Source organism: Patagioenas fasciata, chromosome 7 (genome assembly GCF_037038585.1).
Source record: "Patagioenas fasciata isolate bPatFas1 chromosome 7, bPatFas1.hap1, whole genome shotgun sequence".
Taxonomy (NCBI): Eukaryota; Metazoa; Chordata; class Aves; order Columbiformes; family Columbidae; genus Patagioenas; species Patagioenas fasciata.
Window position 1 is genome coordinate 12,816,278 of NC_092526.1, and position 16,389 is coordinate 12,832,666.

Sequence of the window (16,389 nt, forward strand, 5' to 3'; positions counted from 1 at the left end):
GAAAGCTGGCAGACGATATGATGTGATAAGGCAAGCAGCTCATTGCACAGCAGAAATTTAATGTCATTGCCTGTTCTCTCAGCAACCTCCTAGACCTTGGGCTGAGCTCAGTCTTCAGAGGTTCAAGAGAGATGTTTCTCATGCCAAGCTGTCTCTGAGACAACATTGTTCATGTTTGTGATTAAGCTGAGAACACAAGGACTGTAAATACAGTGAGCACACTATAGAGATTATGGTTTTCTCCATATTACCTAGTTTTGTAACCAAGATGGTAGTTGTTCCTCTTGCTTGTGATCCTGGTTTGTGCTGTGGGGCAGACAATGAAAGCAGTGATGATACTGTAAACTCAAGGAAAGTTACACTCCGGTGTTTAGGAAAAGAAACCCAGGAAATTGTACCAGTTTAGATACTGTGGCTGTACCTCTCCTGCTGCAATTAACAGACACTATATAAGCCCTGTTCCTGTTTCAGCTGCTAGAACAGACAAAAAACCCCTAATAAATATAACTGCAGCCACCTAATCATCCTGCTGCATCAACTGGTTCCTGATTAAGTGAACAAGAAAGCAAATACAGCCAAAACACCTTTATTTCTCTTGTTAACCTTTAACTTGAAAAAATAGAAGTATCTGGCATTCTTTCCCTTGAGATTGCTGGTGTCCTGCTAAGCTGCTGAAGTGATATGCCTGACATAGCAGTAGACAGATCATGCTGTGTCCATGAGGTTTGCTGTATCAGATAGCAAAAAACTCACAGTGGTATCATAGCTTGCTAAAATCCCTTTCACAGCTCTTTGAAATGTGCCTTTCACATCCTTCTAGCTGGTTAGATCTCTGAAATAAAAGGGAGACTGTACTCCAGAATAAACCAACCTCTGTTCAGTGGTGTAATTTGCAAAACCCAATGCAGAGAAATTAGAATAAGACGCGAAGGTTAATTTAATCTCTTATTTCAAGACTGAGTGACTCCGGTTACTCCCTCCCCTGGAAACAGGAGTTTGGTATGATGGCCATGACTCAGAAGTTAATTTGTTTGTGACTGAGATGTTGTAAATGTGGAGAGTAGAAAATGTGCCAGACTCACTTGATCTTTCTGATCAAGGCAGGAGAGGCTAGATGATAGCAAGCTGCTCTCCACCATCTCATGGATCAGCCTTCCCTGTTTGACAAGTCTATCGAGCAATTCTTGCTGCAGTGAACTCTGCAAAGCAGCACTGGCAAACCTACTCAGCCCAGCCACATTTGGTGGCCTCTTTCCCTTGTGAGGCTCTGTGGTCCCCTGTCCTGATGTCCCTGGATTCCTTGGACATGACTGGTCCTCTCCACAGTGCTTTTAACCAGCACTGAACAGCTTATCCCATGCTTGCCTGCTTCATCCTCCTGACACTTCGTCTGGTGCTTTGCTGGGAAGGTCAGCCAGGAAGCATACTTATGTGTATTGGAAGGAATAATTTATCCTTCAAGCTTTAATCCTTAAGAAATAAGTTCTTTGGGAGGATTTTGCAGGAAAATTAAGGTTAGTGGCAAGTCTCCAAGCAAACACTTATTAGAGTAGTGGAGAAGAAGTTGATTAAACAGAATCACATGGTAGAAAATAAGCTAAGCACACGATGCCTTTAGTCTTCTGCTCACTTAAGGTGTGGGGCTCATAACCACCAGGAGCTTTTCAGTCCCTGAACCAGAGAACAGGCAAATGTTGCACAGACTACATGATCAAAGAGCAATGATGTGCTATTCCCACAGCAGTAACCAACACTAAGCTCTTTTTTGCTATTTGGTCTGCAATAAGTCAGTTTTGGCCTGGAGGATTACTGGGCTAGAATAAGTCCCTAGCTTGGGGGAAGTGTGGACCAGGTGGGTCCTTTGCCCAGGTGGGTAAACAAAGGAGTGCAGCATCAACCCATAGTGCTCACGTACACTGGGGAATAGCAGAGAACTGGCAAGTCGCTGCTTGGTTTAAGTGGAAGAGAACACAGTGTGCCTTAGGACTGCTGTGTACCTCTAGAACAGAGTAAGTTACGACCCTGAGTTGGGTTACTGTGTGAGAGATCACCATTTCCTTCTCTCCGTTGCCTCACACTTTGTGGCATTTGCTAGTTTTCATACCTGGAATCCCCTGCTGTAGCTATAGACTGTAGTTATACCTCCAAGGTGGTGGAAGGACAAATGCTTTCATGTTGCTCTAGTTCCCAGTGTTTCTTCAAGGTGACTGTGTAAGACTGCAGCTAAATATTCTGTATGAACAATGAGCCTGCAAGGATGTGCTGAAAGATCATCTTTAGCATATCAACCATAAGTACATGAACTCACATCATCTCTATCTCATGCTCTCCTCCAGAAGAGTGCCTAGAACATGCTTGTGGTCATGTTACTTTAGAGCTGAGTGTGTAGACACATGCTTTATATTATAGTAGTGTCACTCGACAAATGCAGGCATCTGAGCTGAAACTCTGTGTGCCATGAGGAGTGGAGCAAGGAACAGGGGAATGGAGAAGGGCTCAGTGTTTCCTGGTTATGGGCCAGGTCAGAATTATCTGATGTTTTAGAGAGTCCCCTGCTTTCTTCCTGGTCCAAGCATCCCTGGGCAGCGGGGCAAGCAGCCTGTACCTCAGCACAGGTCGTCCCACTTCACAGGTCGTGACTCAGGCTGCAGTTGACCTGGGTGATCACTGAAATTAAGCTTTGCTACCTGACATGCAGTGCACAGCCCATAGAGTAGTGACATGGGGGGAATGGACAAGATTAGAAGAGCTCGATAGGAAAGAGATGGTCCTTTCGAGGGTGGAGTGACAGGGAAGAAAGGTGCTCCTGTCTAAGCTGGCTGTTGGGAGATCTCTGCAGCTGCCTTGCAAGCGTGACGTGACACAGAGCTGACGGGTTTCTGAGGCTCCCCTCACTGCAGCCAGGGCACTGCACCCCCTTGCACACCCGCTTCTGAGCTACATCCCCTGCGTACCTTGCTCTGAGCTCTCCTGACAGTATCAAGCGGACCTCCAATGTCTTAGACCAATAAGTAACATTTTAGAGAAAGAAAATTCAGCTCTGATGGGTGACAAAGATTAAAATAAATTGTTTGGAAACAAAATTCCCCTCTTCCTCCACCTAATCCAGTAATTTTTGGTGCCTGCCTACATGTCAGCAAACCCCGCCCAGCCTCGTCTGGGAAGCCTCTGTCTCCTGCCGTCTCTCACAGCTGGATCTGGCTGTTCTCTGTCTTCTCTGGGTTCTCCACTCTGCAAAACTGTCTCTGCTGCCCCTCTCTGTTCGTCCCTCCCTGTGCCACGTACCTGAGCAGGCAGTGGCCTGTGCCACCCACGCCTGGTGCCACTGCAGCTGTCCTGCAGCCCAAAGCAGGTCAGCATGATGGACCCTGGTGATAAGTTTCCACCTGAAGAGAGACTTCAAGGACACAAGTCAGTTGTATTTTCAGTGTTGCCTCATCTGTTGGTAAAGGGAGCAGCCACAAACAGATCCCAGTCTGTCGTTTCTGTGCCTCTACTTCCTTGCTCTTCTCGTGACTGCTTCTCCTCTTGCCTCTGCACTTTCTTCTCCAGCTCCCTCGTTCTCACGCACACACACAGAGCTTGCCAAGCAAGCGCTGGTTTCTTTTCAGGCTTCACTGTATGTAGTTCCCTGCCTTGGGCAAGGGCTGCTTTATTCTCAGCTCTCACTACAGCAAGGGTTGTTTTCTCTTTCTACTTGGTCTGAAAGCAGAGTGCAGGAAGTACACAGTGGCTTTTAGTCCCGTGGCTGTGACCTGGTCACAGACCAACCTGACAGGCCATGCCATCTCTCATTAACAGCACTTTATCACAGGATCCCTTCGGCACTACCAGGAGCCCTGTTCCCTACTCAGTGACTGGCTCTCACATCATCTCATTCTCTCTTTCTTGACAGATCATGTTATAACCTATGATCACAGAAAGTCCTGATCCTCACGTTTCTCTGCTGTCACCTGTGGGCTCCTCCAGAGCCGTGAAGAAGGGGGATCTCCAGCCCCACCATGAGAAGACTGGGTGAGAAGTGCCTGTGACATCTTGGGGAGCAGCTAAACCTTTAGAGCTAGTTTTAATTTTTATTTTTAGCAATTATGAAGGGCAGAAATAGTTCTCCATGCAGCAGCAATCCACAAGAGCAGCTCTGCCTTCCCTCTCTGGGACTAGATTAGAGATAGGTTCATTAATGCAGGGAAAGTTTGCTGATTTGAACCACTCTAAGCAGGGGGTGAATCAAGTAACCAGCACAATTGGCTTCCAGGCAATGCATCACCTCAGACTTTCCCTCAGATGGAAGACGTCTCTTGGTGTCTCACATTGTTAGATGCCCGAGGTGTTTTATCCTTCAGGGGGCAACAAGCCTCTTCGTTCCTCTCCTGGTCAAGGTGGCTGTGCTGCCTGAATGGTTGGCAGCGTGTGGAGAACTCAGCTGCACTACAAAGAAAATAGTCTGGGCTGTAACTCACATGGTCTCATCTTGCTTCATCAAGACCTCTTCTTGGGTGTTTTGCCTGGTTGGTTCTGAGACTAGAGACTGTCTGGTACTAGAGACTGGTGTCCCACCATCCCAACTTTATGTTGCCCTTACAAATCTCAGACTAACCCCATATCCCCTGCCCAGTCTTGTTCTCATTTACCTATGGCACTCACTCATTCCCTTTGCCTCTGGTTGCCAAGGGAGGGAGTGGACAATGCTGTAGCAGACACTGATGTCTTGTGTGACTGCTGGCAAGTCCATGAGGTCTAAATCCTTAAGAGAAATTCGGTGTCTCTCCATTCAATGTAAGGAGGCTCCTACCACTTCCAAGAATGACTTAGACACTTAGCCTACATCCTGCTGGTCCAAACTGAAATTTTGAGATTTGATTCTCTGCATTGCTCTGAACACGTGATTTTGACATTTAGGTTCCCTGGGCCTTACAATGCTGAACAAAGATCACAGGAACAGCCTTGGAAAACACACCTTCTCTTTCTGGGCCACCACTGAGCTGTCATGGGGGTTGATCATTTGGGCCTATTGCTGAAGGGTCAGGAGGGTGCATTTGTGAAAGGTGCCTTTGCCTCTGCACTGGAAAGGCCTTGGAAGTGCTTGGCTACCAGTCACTAAAAAAATGTGCATCTTCCCTGTGAAGGGTAAATCAGAGCACTGAGGGGCTGTAGTGTGACTCTCAGGGACAAAGCCACCACCAGCCAGCTGCCTTCTTCCTCCATGCTACTTGAGCCTTCCAGGAGACCACACTGTCATGTCATCCTTTGCCACTCCCAGCCTCCTCCTTTTAAGCCACACAATCTTGTCTACACCCCATTTGAGGGAAAGAACCTCACTTTCTCTTGTAAAGCTCCCATCTCCTTAGCACTGCTGTGTGAGTAAGCTGCGCTGGCAGCAAGTGCTTTAGAGTATTCGTCACTGGAGTTGAGCATTGTTATAGTGAGGGAATTGCTGAGGGTAGGTAGGATAAACTTCTCCAAAATTCAGAGGGGTAGTGTAAGGCCACTGTTGGCTTGGCTGGAGATGGAAAAGATTCCCTGCCCCAAGCCCCACAGCTTATCTCCTAGTTATGCTGCTCTGTTTCTACCCAAGCTGTTAGTGTTTGTCTTCTGCATTCCCTGGAAGCAGACCTGCTATTGCATCCTGCAAGTCATCACCAGGCTGCTTCAGTAACTCATCTTTCCTTCCATTCACAGGTCTTCTACGCATGGCGACTCAACCCATGTGAGAGCTCTCTTTTGCGAGCACCCAGCAGCACACTTTGCTGTCTGTGGACATTGACTGGCATCTAAGCGACACCCCAGCTCCCTCCTCTCCCCCTAGAAGCCACTGTCTTAGAGCCTCCATGTACATTTGCTATGACATACATCAGTGTTGATGAGAGACAGGAACACTGCCGGGTGATCTTGAGCTGCCAAAATAATCAGCTCTATGCACAACATGGCTTAAAGGATCTTTCAGTTAGCAGCATGCATCCACTAAAGAACCTAGACACTCAAATTTTCTCTGGGGACTTCCACACTCCAGACTCCTGCCACACGGGCAAGGCACCTTTGGCCAGTCCTGTGGAGAAGCGAATGTATCGGAGCGTGGAGAACCTGCACTGGGCAACCACTGCTGACTCGGGGCTGTATTCTCACTGCCGGAGCCTGGATAACGAGATCATCTTTCGCTATAGTGGCACCAGTCAGTGGACAGAAGGTTGTGTGGATGCGGCCCCAGTACAGAGCACATCGGACTCTCTGAGAAATCTTTCTCTGCGTGCTAAACAGACATCTCGATCAGCACAGAATGTGCTCCTCCCTCCCTTTGCCAAAGTGCCTCAGTGGCTTTTCCCTTCAGCAGAGGATAAAGGCCTACATGGGGATGCCAAAAAAGAGCTGAAAGAGAAGCTGAGGCTGCACAGCAGTAAGGTGGCAGAGCCCTGCAAGCCGGTGCGTCCACAGGCAGCCCTGCCTGACCTGATGGCCCAGGACTTTTTTGAATGCCAGATGTGCCGCCAGTACAAGAATGGTTGTGCTGTCAACTGCTGCACGGTTTTGGTGGAACACACTGCTCTCAGGCACAGCCTCACAGGGTGTCAGAGACTGTGTTTTGCACACAGGATCATCAGTCCAGAAGACATCAAGCAGGAGGCTCAGAGGAGGCTTCAGCTCCGAAGGCAGAATAGCTCCCCCAGTTTGCCCCTTCAGCATGCTGGGGAAAGCCATGAGATGGCCAAATCCAGAACAACAGAAACCCTGGAACAATATAGTGGGGAAGCAGATGTCAAAGCCACATTGGGACAGAGCAAGAAAGGCCTCTGCAAAGGGAAGCTCTACATCCCCACCTTTGAGGAATTCAAGCAAATGAGAAGTAAGGAGGGAAATTCGTCTGGCAGCAGCAGTGGGCCAACAGAGAGCTTGAGTAAGGGTCTGCCTGCAAACCAAACCCTGGCGGTGAATGATAAGAATGTCTGTCCAGAAGCTCTGGGGACCAAAGCTGTGAATGAGGCTGCTGTTACCGTGGAAGATGATGATGATGTGTTCCATGAAAACCACACCTCTGCTGGCTTTTCCCAATATCCAGCCACCTGGGATGGTTTCAGAATGAACAGCCCTGAGGTGAAGGACAGACCCTTCCAGATCTCCAGCCCGGACAGATCCCCAGTCCCCATTTGCTCTAGCCCTATTCCACGATCATCGTTGCAGGCAGTATCCATACACAGAACTGGGCAGGAGATCTTCAGTGATGAGCAGCAGAAAGGAGAGACAAGACAATTAAATGATGTCCTCCACCTTGCAGGGCAGTCGCTGGCTTCTGAAGCCCAGTCCTCTTGTTGTTCATCGCTGCTGTTAGAAGCCACAGACTTATCCAGCTATGGAGCTAAGCTACAAAAAATGAAGGATGAATTCATAGGTTCAGCCCTGGAACTTATTAAGAAAAGGTAACATGTTCTGTGGGGTCACCTGATAACACCTCCCCTGTTAACAATCTGGTCTCTCTCCTGATACACACATTGAACTCCTGTAGCATAAATACACTGCTGGCAGAGCCCTTCTTCTTAGGATCTCTGATAGCCACATGGACCTGTCTTTAAGCTGTTGAGCTTAAACTCCATCTTTATGTGGGATTAAACATCAAAAAGCATTTTCATCTAGACTTTGCCTTTTTGAACACCTTAATCCTGCACAGACAGCAGCCATTAGTAGTCCTGACACCAAATTTCCCACCCATTTCATTTCTGTAATAAACTGTTGAAAGGTCTTTTTTCTTTTTTTTGAACATCTGTTAAAAGTAGAGGACAGCAGAAGGATACAGTGAACTAATATGATTTCTTTGAAAAAAGATGCAGAATCTGTCCTGTCACTGCACACATGAATTCAGGTAGTGTGACGTGCGGCAACGAGTGCTTTCACTTGCTGCCTGTACAAAGTGAACTGACAAACAAGTGGGAGCAAGATGGTGCTGCAAGTCTGGAGACCAGCCCAGGCAGCCAGTGAAAGTACTTACAACTACTGTCCTTCTGCCAACTCAGTGTAAGCAGTGACAGAAAATACTTGTATAAAGCCTTCCTCCCTCTTCTCCAACCAGGGTTTTCCCCTTCTCTGGGTAAGGTTTTCACAAGGACACTGCAGTCCTGTTACCTTCCTCCTGCCAAAGAAACGGGGATCCCTTCCTATGCAGGTAGGTAGACCAATGGGAATCAGCAAAGTTCTGGAAGCTAGGAATTTGGGGCAGCTATCACTGTCTTATCACTAGATAAGGCTGATGGCAAGAGGAGGAGTAAATCTTGCTGGAGTGGTTTGTTTCCATACACTTGGCATTTGGGAGTAGCTTTGGCAAGAATTACATTTGACTTGGTTCCTGGCTGCTTCTGCCATCCACTGATGTTGTGTGTGAAATGCCGCGGCATCAACCTCGTACACTGACTTGGTATTTTGGGCATGTTAGAGCTCTGAGACTGGACTCAGGTTTTAGAAGAGGGGATAGTGACTTCAGCACAGGAATGACAGTTGTCTAAAGGAACTTCTGGGGAGCTGAAGCTTCCCTTGTAGACAGAGCCTGAGTGACAAGCAGAAATATTTCTGCAACTTGATAATCCAAAGGAAAGTAGGTGGTATCAGAGCCCTAAAAGCTTCCTTCAGCTGTCCAACCCAGCCTTTATACTTTTGTTCTAGAGTATGAAAGCCCAATAAAGAAACAGATGAGAAAGTTATGGTATGCAGCCCTTTTCACTGAGTAGGCTATTTTTATTTTATTTTATTATGGAATACACAGTATGGCACAAGCCATGAGTAAGAGCATAGGAACAGCTGTCTCCACGCAGATCAAAGGTTTGACTAGAATCTGAAGCCTGAGGTGTCTGTGTAGCAAAGTACACAGGAATGGGATAGTGCATATCATATTTCTTCCCACTACTCTCCCAGCGTCTGAACACTTTCTGCCCAGGGCCTTTATGGTTTCAGTGTGGTTTCTGTGCTTTTAATATCCGTAGTGGTTTTTGTTTCTGTGTGTTCAGTCTCTCTAGCTGGATTTGTTAAATTATATGAGGTGGTTTCATTAACACCAAAATGACAATTGATCTAAAAATGGGAATGACAGTGGTTCCAGTTTTAGAGAGGTTGTTTCATGTGAAGAAACCACTCTGGCCTGTTTATTTTCTATACTAATAACAAATAATGGTAAAGATTGTAATTTCTTCAGGATAGCAGGAGGAAGATAAGTTTGTTGCCAGTGCCAAAATACTGGTTAGTGGGAAACTCCAGTTTCCTTTGTCTGGTAACTTCTCAGTTTTCCATCATTTTTACCTGAGACTGTAAAGTGCCTGAATATTGATTTATAACTCAAGCTGATTCTCACTGTGGAGGTGGAAGACTTTTTGTCTGGATGTTTTGGGTCCTAAATTATGATCACTGACATCCAAGTCGCATTTTTATGTCTCAAATGAGCGAAAGCTGCGGTTTTGGTCCTATTTCCATGATATGGAGCTCAGCAGGCCTTTGATAGAGATATTGTGATGGAACATCACAGAATAACTGAAATTGTCTAATCTTTCTAGTCATTCTGTGTGTTACAGTTTTGCAAAGCACTCTCATCTGGTAAGTTAATTGCCTCCCTAGTAACTCATAGCTAATTACTTAAGACTCCTTCAAATGGCTTAATACTTCAGCAATGGAGATCTGATTTTCAGCTTCATAATTATGGTGGCTTTAGCCTCCCCATAGGTCACTGGATATCTTTAACTCAGATGGCAGTCCTGGTGGGGAAAGGCTGTTGAGATTTAGGTGGATACCCTGTATGCATTTCAATATATAGTCCACTCTCTGAACTTTTTTGAGTAGCGAATTGTTCAGGATAAGGACATGGAAGGACCCTGTCTACGATATGGGGGACAAGGTGACAACTAAAACCTGCACAGGAAAGCAAAGAGCACGACTAAGAAGACTTTCTGAAAAGAGTGACGGGCTGTGTTTGGGATGACACCGGGATGGTAGGTACAGTAGCGGCTTCCCATAGCAGAGGACTCCAAGTCTGGAAGTCCTGTGCCAGCAGGGAAGGAGCGGACAAAAATGTTTCCATAGTCAGAAAGAATCAGAACATGTGGAAAGGCTGAGAACTGCTGGCCTGGACAGGGATGTAACCATGAAGAGTCTTGGAGAGACTGTGAAGGAAACCAGGTGTGTTTCCAGTTGTACACGGCACACCCAGTGCCTCTGCTTCCCTGAGATTCAGAGATGACGGCACAAAGATTTATAAGGACATTCAGAAAGAACCGGTCCTCCGGTGCTGGCCCAAGCACATAGAATCATAGAATGTCTTGAGTTGGAAGGGACCCACAAGGATCATCCGGTCCAACTCCTGTCCCTGCACAGAACAACCTCACAGTTCGCACCGTGTGTCTGAGGGTGTTGTCCAGTCTCTTCTTGAACACTGTCAGGCTTGGGGCTGTGACACCTCCTTGGGGAGCCTGTTCCAGTGCTCCAGCACCTTCTGACATCATCTGTCTTGGAGAGAACAGGGAAAACTGACACCAACCCCAGGCAGAAAACTCCTGTCCTAGTAAGTGATTTGATCCTGCAGAAGGGAACACGGCAGAGTCCCCCCTTCTGCAGCTCTGCCTGAGAGGAGAGGGGACTGCTTAAGCAGGTGTTGGTGTAGATCTGTTGGCAACCCAGAACTCTGCCAGGGGCAAAGGTTAAAGGAGCAGCCCTAAGTTTGGTTCCTACAAAATGGTGTGTGTCCTCCCTGTTCTGCCTGCATCCCTCTGATCACACTGGTGGTGTGGTGCACAGCGACTGCTCTGCATTACCCCCACACGGCATGGCCAATGCATGTCTAACCAGGGATGAAGAAATCTCCTTTCACACAATGTGGGCTCTGCATCATTGCTTTTTTCATCCCTAGCTGACCAACCATGGGGTAGGCTGAATTTCTCAATCTCTAGTCTCACTTATTAGCTCAGCTTTCTGGGTAGTATCGGCTCTTGTTCCCATTGCAGGTAATGCCTTGAGATAATTTTTTTAAATATTCCTGTTAGGTTATGGAAACCACAATAAGCAGTGGCATCTGGTCTGCAGACCTTATCAGCAGAGAGCTGCTGTCAGCTTCACTTAGAGGAGCAGTAATACTCTGGAGTACTTTTCATGTTTTAAGTGGATGATCTTGCAACACTGTAAAAGTGACAAATGAGAGCTTGGCTTCTCTCTGGGAGTACAATCTGTATGGTGGGAGGTAGTGTGATCAAGAGGAGAAGATAATATTCCAGTTCTGAGCTCTGCTACTGACCTTGGACACATCCCGTTGCCTCTGTGCCTCAGCATTGTCCCTGCTTTCTGTGTGTTTCAACCAGGAGCTGTTTAAGCAGGAGCAGCTTTTGGAAATGATGGTTTTCTGGCAGTGGCAGATCCTTTTCAAGAGCTTTTTTGCTCCCTAACCTCTGCCTTCCCTCCCACAGGTATACCCAGCTGAACTGTTCATGCTTTACCCAACTCAGTTAAACACAGATGAAATATCTGTCTGGGAATACATGAGGGAGGATATTTTTTTTAAACCCCCGTCACTTCAAGACTGATTTTAGATCATGTCTACACAGCCAGTTACACTGGACTGGCGGAAGGTGTTGGTACCCTGAATGTGGCTGGGAATGGGAGGGAGGAAGGAGACGGGAATCTCTTAAGCCAGGCCAGGCCCATGACAGGACCACAGCCTTGCTGTGTGCCTGCACTGCTCTTACTGCAACCCTGGACAGGGGACAATGCAGTTCGTGCTGCAGACTGCTCTGTGACAGCGCTGATGTGGGTATCCCCTGTTCACAGGCTGAGGAGAAGAGGCCAGGAGGGGTGAAGTGATGCTTCCAAATCCGCATGGCGGGGAGTTGGCACAGGACAAAGTAAAAACCCGGAGCCTGCTGTTAGTTCTGTGCCTTTGCTGTGCAGCCATGGCTAAACTCTTTTTAAGGTGGTAAATCCTCTGGTAGTGTCAGCTGGAACCTGGAAGCATAAAAGGAGGAAGATGAAAGAGCATCAGCTGGAAAGTTGCAAACCAACTTTTCTGGCCTGACAACAGAGCCAGTTTGTGTTCTGGGAGATTTGTTCCCTCTTCAATGATTTCAGTATTGGCCGATGGTTTGTTACCAGAGCCAACTGTCATTCATCGTAAGGAAAATGCCCATCTGTTTCATGTGTTTTCTTGTAGCTGGCAGTGTTGGAATTGCACATTAGCAGTATGACCTTCCAGCATAAGTTCACAAGCAAAGCTTTTAAGAAGCAGATTTTTGTCATATGAGACTTTTGTTAAGTGTAAAATACATGCATAACCCAAAATATGCTCCAGACACTGGCTTCCTGTATGTACCAGCATCCATATCCAGTCCTCACAGCCTTTATTTTTAAAGGAATCCAAGCCCATAAAAATTAAGTAAACCCAAAATGGAAAAATTAACATTCTTCCAGGCAAGCTTCATTATGCATGGAAATAAGGTGTCTTTAGAGAGTCTGTTAAAAAAAATGTATCACCAATAGTATCACAAACTACAGACTGTCACTACTGTGTCAAGTCAGTGGTTTTGCACCAGACTCTGTCTGTCTGGAGAGGTGGTGTTGTCTACAGGCGGGAGAACATGGGGTTGAAACTGACTGCCTGTATCAGCCAGGCCAGGGTCTTGTTAGCACCAGGCAGCTGTGAGTAAGAGCATCCCAGAATTGCCAAGTGAGAAAAACAGACTGTGCCAATCTTTACCTGACTCTATAAGTGCACCAAAAGGCCTGATATGGAGTTCACTGAAGGCAGAGGGAATCATTCAGTGGTTTCAGTGGGCTTGGGATCATATGGGATGAAAAACAGAGGGAAAGCTCCTTTAATCCTCTAATCTCTTCAAAGTATTATGGTTTTTAGCAGATGATTTTCTTCCAGATGAGCAATATGGTTTCTGTGTTGACAACATCTCTTTAAATAGCAGCAAATATGGATATGGCGTACTTAGAAAGAGGTTTCTCTGGTCCCTATGGGAGAACCTCATGTTTTGTGGACACAAAAATGCCCTGTGAACACCCGAGACTTGATATCCCAGGCTGATGCTGGCTTGAGTGCAATTACCTGATTTGCGCTGCTATAATTCAGCTGTGTTTAGAGCCCCTGAAACACACGCACTGACATCTGTGCCAGCCAGTCTAGATTCCTGCCTGCACTTTCCCTGAACTGATTGTTCAAACCTAGGCTTACTACTCAGTGTCATCTGTGTCAGGAACAGCAGATGAACTGCATATGTGATGTTCATCAGAGTTTGCTTCTTCTCCTGCAGCTGCAATGCTGAGACTGCTGCCAAATCCCCCTCCAAGGGACGGTGTGATCTGAGGAAAGCTGATCTCCCACCTGCGGAGGACAGCCAGCAGCCCACAGCGATGTCCATGGCAACAGAGACCTGGGAGGACAAGCCAAGCAATGAGACATCCAGTGACACTCCACCTACAGGAAATGTAAGAAAGAGGAGTTCCCCTCTCATTTTGGGCACATGTTCAGGATTATTTTTCTTGCCAGAAGCTCTAAACAATCCCTTTGTTGTAGAAACTGGGCAGGCTGGGAACCTGGAATCTGAAATCACACCAACTCCCATGAGTGAATAGCTCTGTGATAAGGATTTTTAGTGCCTATTTTATTACAGTTAATCAAACAGGAGTCAGTTTTGTGCCCTTGCTTATCTGTCACTGCATCTCTTTTAGGGAGTTCAGCAATAATTCCTTTATAGCTTTCAGTGTTGTACCAGGCCCTCACTGCTGCACCGCCCAGGAGATCAAACTCCCTCCTAGTCCCCACTTGGTCAAACCACTGATGTAGGTAAGGCATAGAGCTGGAGCTCCTGACCTTGCAGTGCTGAAACGTTTGCAAAACAGAGGCAAACTAGTTCAGATCCCTGGAGGACAGGCTCAGCCCCACTTTAGGCCCTTAGCCAGGGCTCTGCCTTTGACATCTTCATGGTTATTTGACAGCTGTGATGCAGCCACTGTGGAGCCACTGTACTCAGAGGGTGAGGGGCCCTTGCTATTAGGTCTAAGAAAGATAGAGGAACCTGGGATACAGATTTCCTAATGATCATGTAGCAGAGCTGCATTGACAATCCTGACACTAATGAGTTGCCTTTTCTCTCCTTCGGCAACTAAAGTCCAGTGGCTGCAAACCAGACACTGCTTTGACCACTGCTCCAAACCCACTTGCTTTTCCTGCAGACCCCCAGTCCCAGCTGCCGCCGGTCCAGCTCTGACATCGTCCACGAGAGCACGGAGGGTGCCAAGGCCCAGCGGGAGTGCCGGCTGCGACCGCACTTCAGTGACCCTATGCCGACAGACTCGGTGAAGAGGAAGCAGCTGGAGCTGAAGATTGCAGCTGCAGCACGGCAGCACGCACAGAAGCGCCGGCAGGAGCGAGACTACGGTACCTGCATTTTGCACACACAGAAGGGGTTGATGGGCCACGTGCTGAGCCCTGCTACACTGGTGTAAATATGGAGTGACTCTGCTGTCCAGGGGGAGGGAAGCATTCTGGGTTCTGGGAAGCGTTCTGGGTTCTGAGAAGCGTTCCCACATGTGCAAGAAATCAGGATCTACTGTGCTGTGTCTCTGTCCCTGCCTGGGGGGACACATGAGGAATGCTGAGAGACGTGAGGAATGGAGAGACACCAAATGAGCTCACAGGTATGAGCAGAGCAGGGATGGCAGGTTTCACCTGGGAGCCATTGGCTTTTGACCTCTGCCCTTCCCAGCAGCAAAACAGGAGGGGGGACAGCTAACAGTCCTGCTTTCACCAGATCTCCTACACCAGGGTTCCTGCCACTCATGGCTGTGCCAGCCTGAGCTCCTCAGATGAGCTCTGTGCAGCTGGCATTGCTTGTAATGGTTTGTGTCTTTTCTCAGGTCCAGTGGTAGCAAAAGCCAACCTTGGCCATGGTGGCAGCTTTGATGAGACCCGCCATGCCCCACGTGGCTCCCTCCGCTCCAGACATCATTGGAGCAATGTCAGCAGCCTGAGCACAGACAGCGGGATTGTTGGCGTGAACGATGTCCGAGATGACCTGGATCCCAGCGAGGCCACCCGGACCAAGTCAGCAGATGTGGAGAGAGCAGACAGTGGCATTGGCCACATGGCAGCCAGAAAGTGGAGGAACAGGGCATCTGAAACGCTGAGCTCCCTGCAGGCCTGGGAAGCCCACCGTCCCTGCACCGACTGTGGAGAAAGGGACCTCCCGGTGGAGACAGATGTGCAGAACTGCAATCAGAGGCGGGCTGACCTCTGCGAGAAATGCCGTAAGCGCAGGACGGAGCGCAAGGAGTCTGTGCTGGAGTTTGTCAACACAGAGGCCAGCTATGGGGAGGACCTGCGCATCATCAAAGAGGAGTTCTACCTCCCCATGCAGGCAGCTGGGCTGCTGAGCCAAGAGCAGCTCCTGGGCATCTTCAGCAACATCCAGGAGCTCATCGACCTCAACGAGAACTTCCTGGAGATACTCCAGGAAGAGATCGATCAGGCCTTTGACCAGGTATGACGCTGCATGCTCTAAAGGGGCCAGACCAGGCAGACAGAAGTAGGTTTTGTATTAGTGAGGCAGCATAGGTAGAGCAGAGGATCAGGAGCTATTGTAAGCCAGTGATTTCAGTGAGCCTGTGCCAGGTCAGAGCTGCTGGCCTCACTCTGTGGTGGTAGTGCTGCTGACACGAGCAGCCCATCAGCAGTCTAGCTCATTTATCCCATTAATAGGACCTAACTGTCCCATTACCAAAGTTCACTTGGACACTGATAAGAGTGTGAGCACAGGGGTACAGAGCTCAGCTTGGGCTGGCTCACAGGCCATGCACTTGCTGACTTACTTCAGGCTGGCTTGGGTGTATTTGCCTTGGGTTGCGGTTTATGAGAGCTTGCCTGTAGGCTGCTGTGGGGCCAGGCAGCACAGGCTGCTCCCTGCTCTGGTGACAGTTGACACGTGGAGCTGCTGATGCACCCTGCCTTGCAAAAGGGACTTTCCTACCCCACCAGCGTGATGGTCAAAGGGCAGAGAAATAGAAAGAAGACTAGAGCAGCAGACAATCACTGCAAAGGACAGATAATCAGCTCTAAACCCTCCTTTCTTCAAGAAAGCAAAACCCACTTGTTGCTGTATCAGTTTCACCAGGTTGCTTTGTTCTCAGGAAACATCCTTCCTCTCCCTCTCCGAAACCCTGCATGTCAGACCAAGTGACACATGTCTCAAAAGCTGACAACTTTGACAACTACTGTCATGCACCTGGCACAGTGAAGACAGATGCGTTCTGTGGGTGTGATGTCCCCTGTGAATAATTTATGGAGACGAAGGCTTCTACAAACAGCTGTGGGTTTCTGTCTGCCTCCATGTTGCCCTTGGCAGTCGGAGCTCAGGACTGCACCAAAAAGCCACCAGC

The 16,389-nt window shown here is 48.1% G+C and overlaps 1 protein-coding gene across 5 annotated transcripts in view; it reads left to right on the top strand.

Moving 5' to 3' along the window:
- The window catches only part of LOC136103432 (uncharacterized), a 54,283-nt gene that overhangs the window by 27,037 nt on the left and 10,857 nt on the right, over positions 1 to 16,389 (top strand). For 4 of the 5 annotated variants that reach the window (XR_011739964.1, XR_010651607.2, XR_011739963.1 and 1 more), the window contains exons 2-6: positions 3,896 to 4,014; positions 5,680 to 7,409; positions 13,266 to 13,440; positions 14,188 to 14,392; positions 14,872 to 15,494. Coding sequence is in view for 2 of the 5 variants with exons in the window: in XM_065841524.2 (XP_065697596.1) it covers positions 5,842 to 7,409; positions 13,266 to 13,440; positions 14,188 to 14,392; positions 14,872 to 15,494 (2,571 nt within the window). In the remaining 3 variants the exon portion in view is untranslated. The remainder of the gene's footprint in view (positions 1 to 3,895; positions 4,015 to 5,679; positions 7,410 to 13,265; positions 13,441 to 14,187; positions 14,393 to 14,871; positions 15,495 to 16,389) is intronic. The other variant, XM_065841525.2, reaches the window with a different exon arrangement.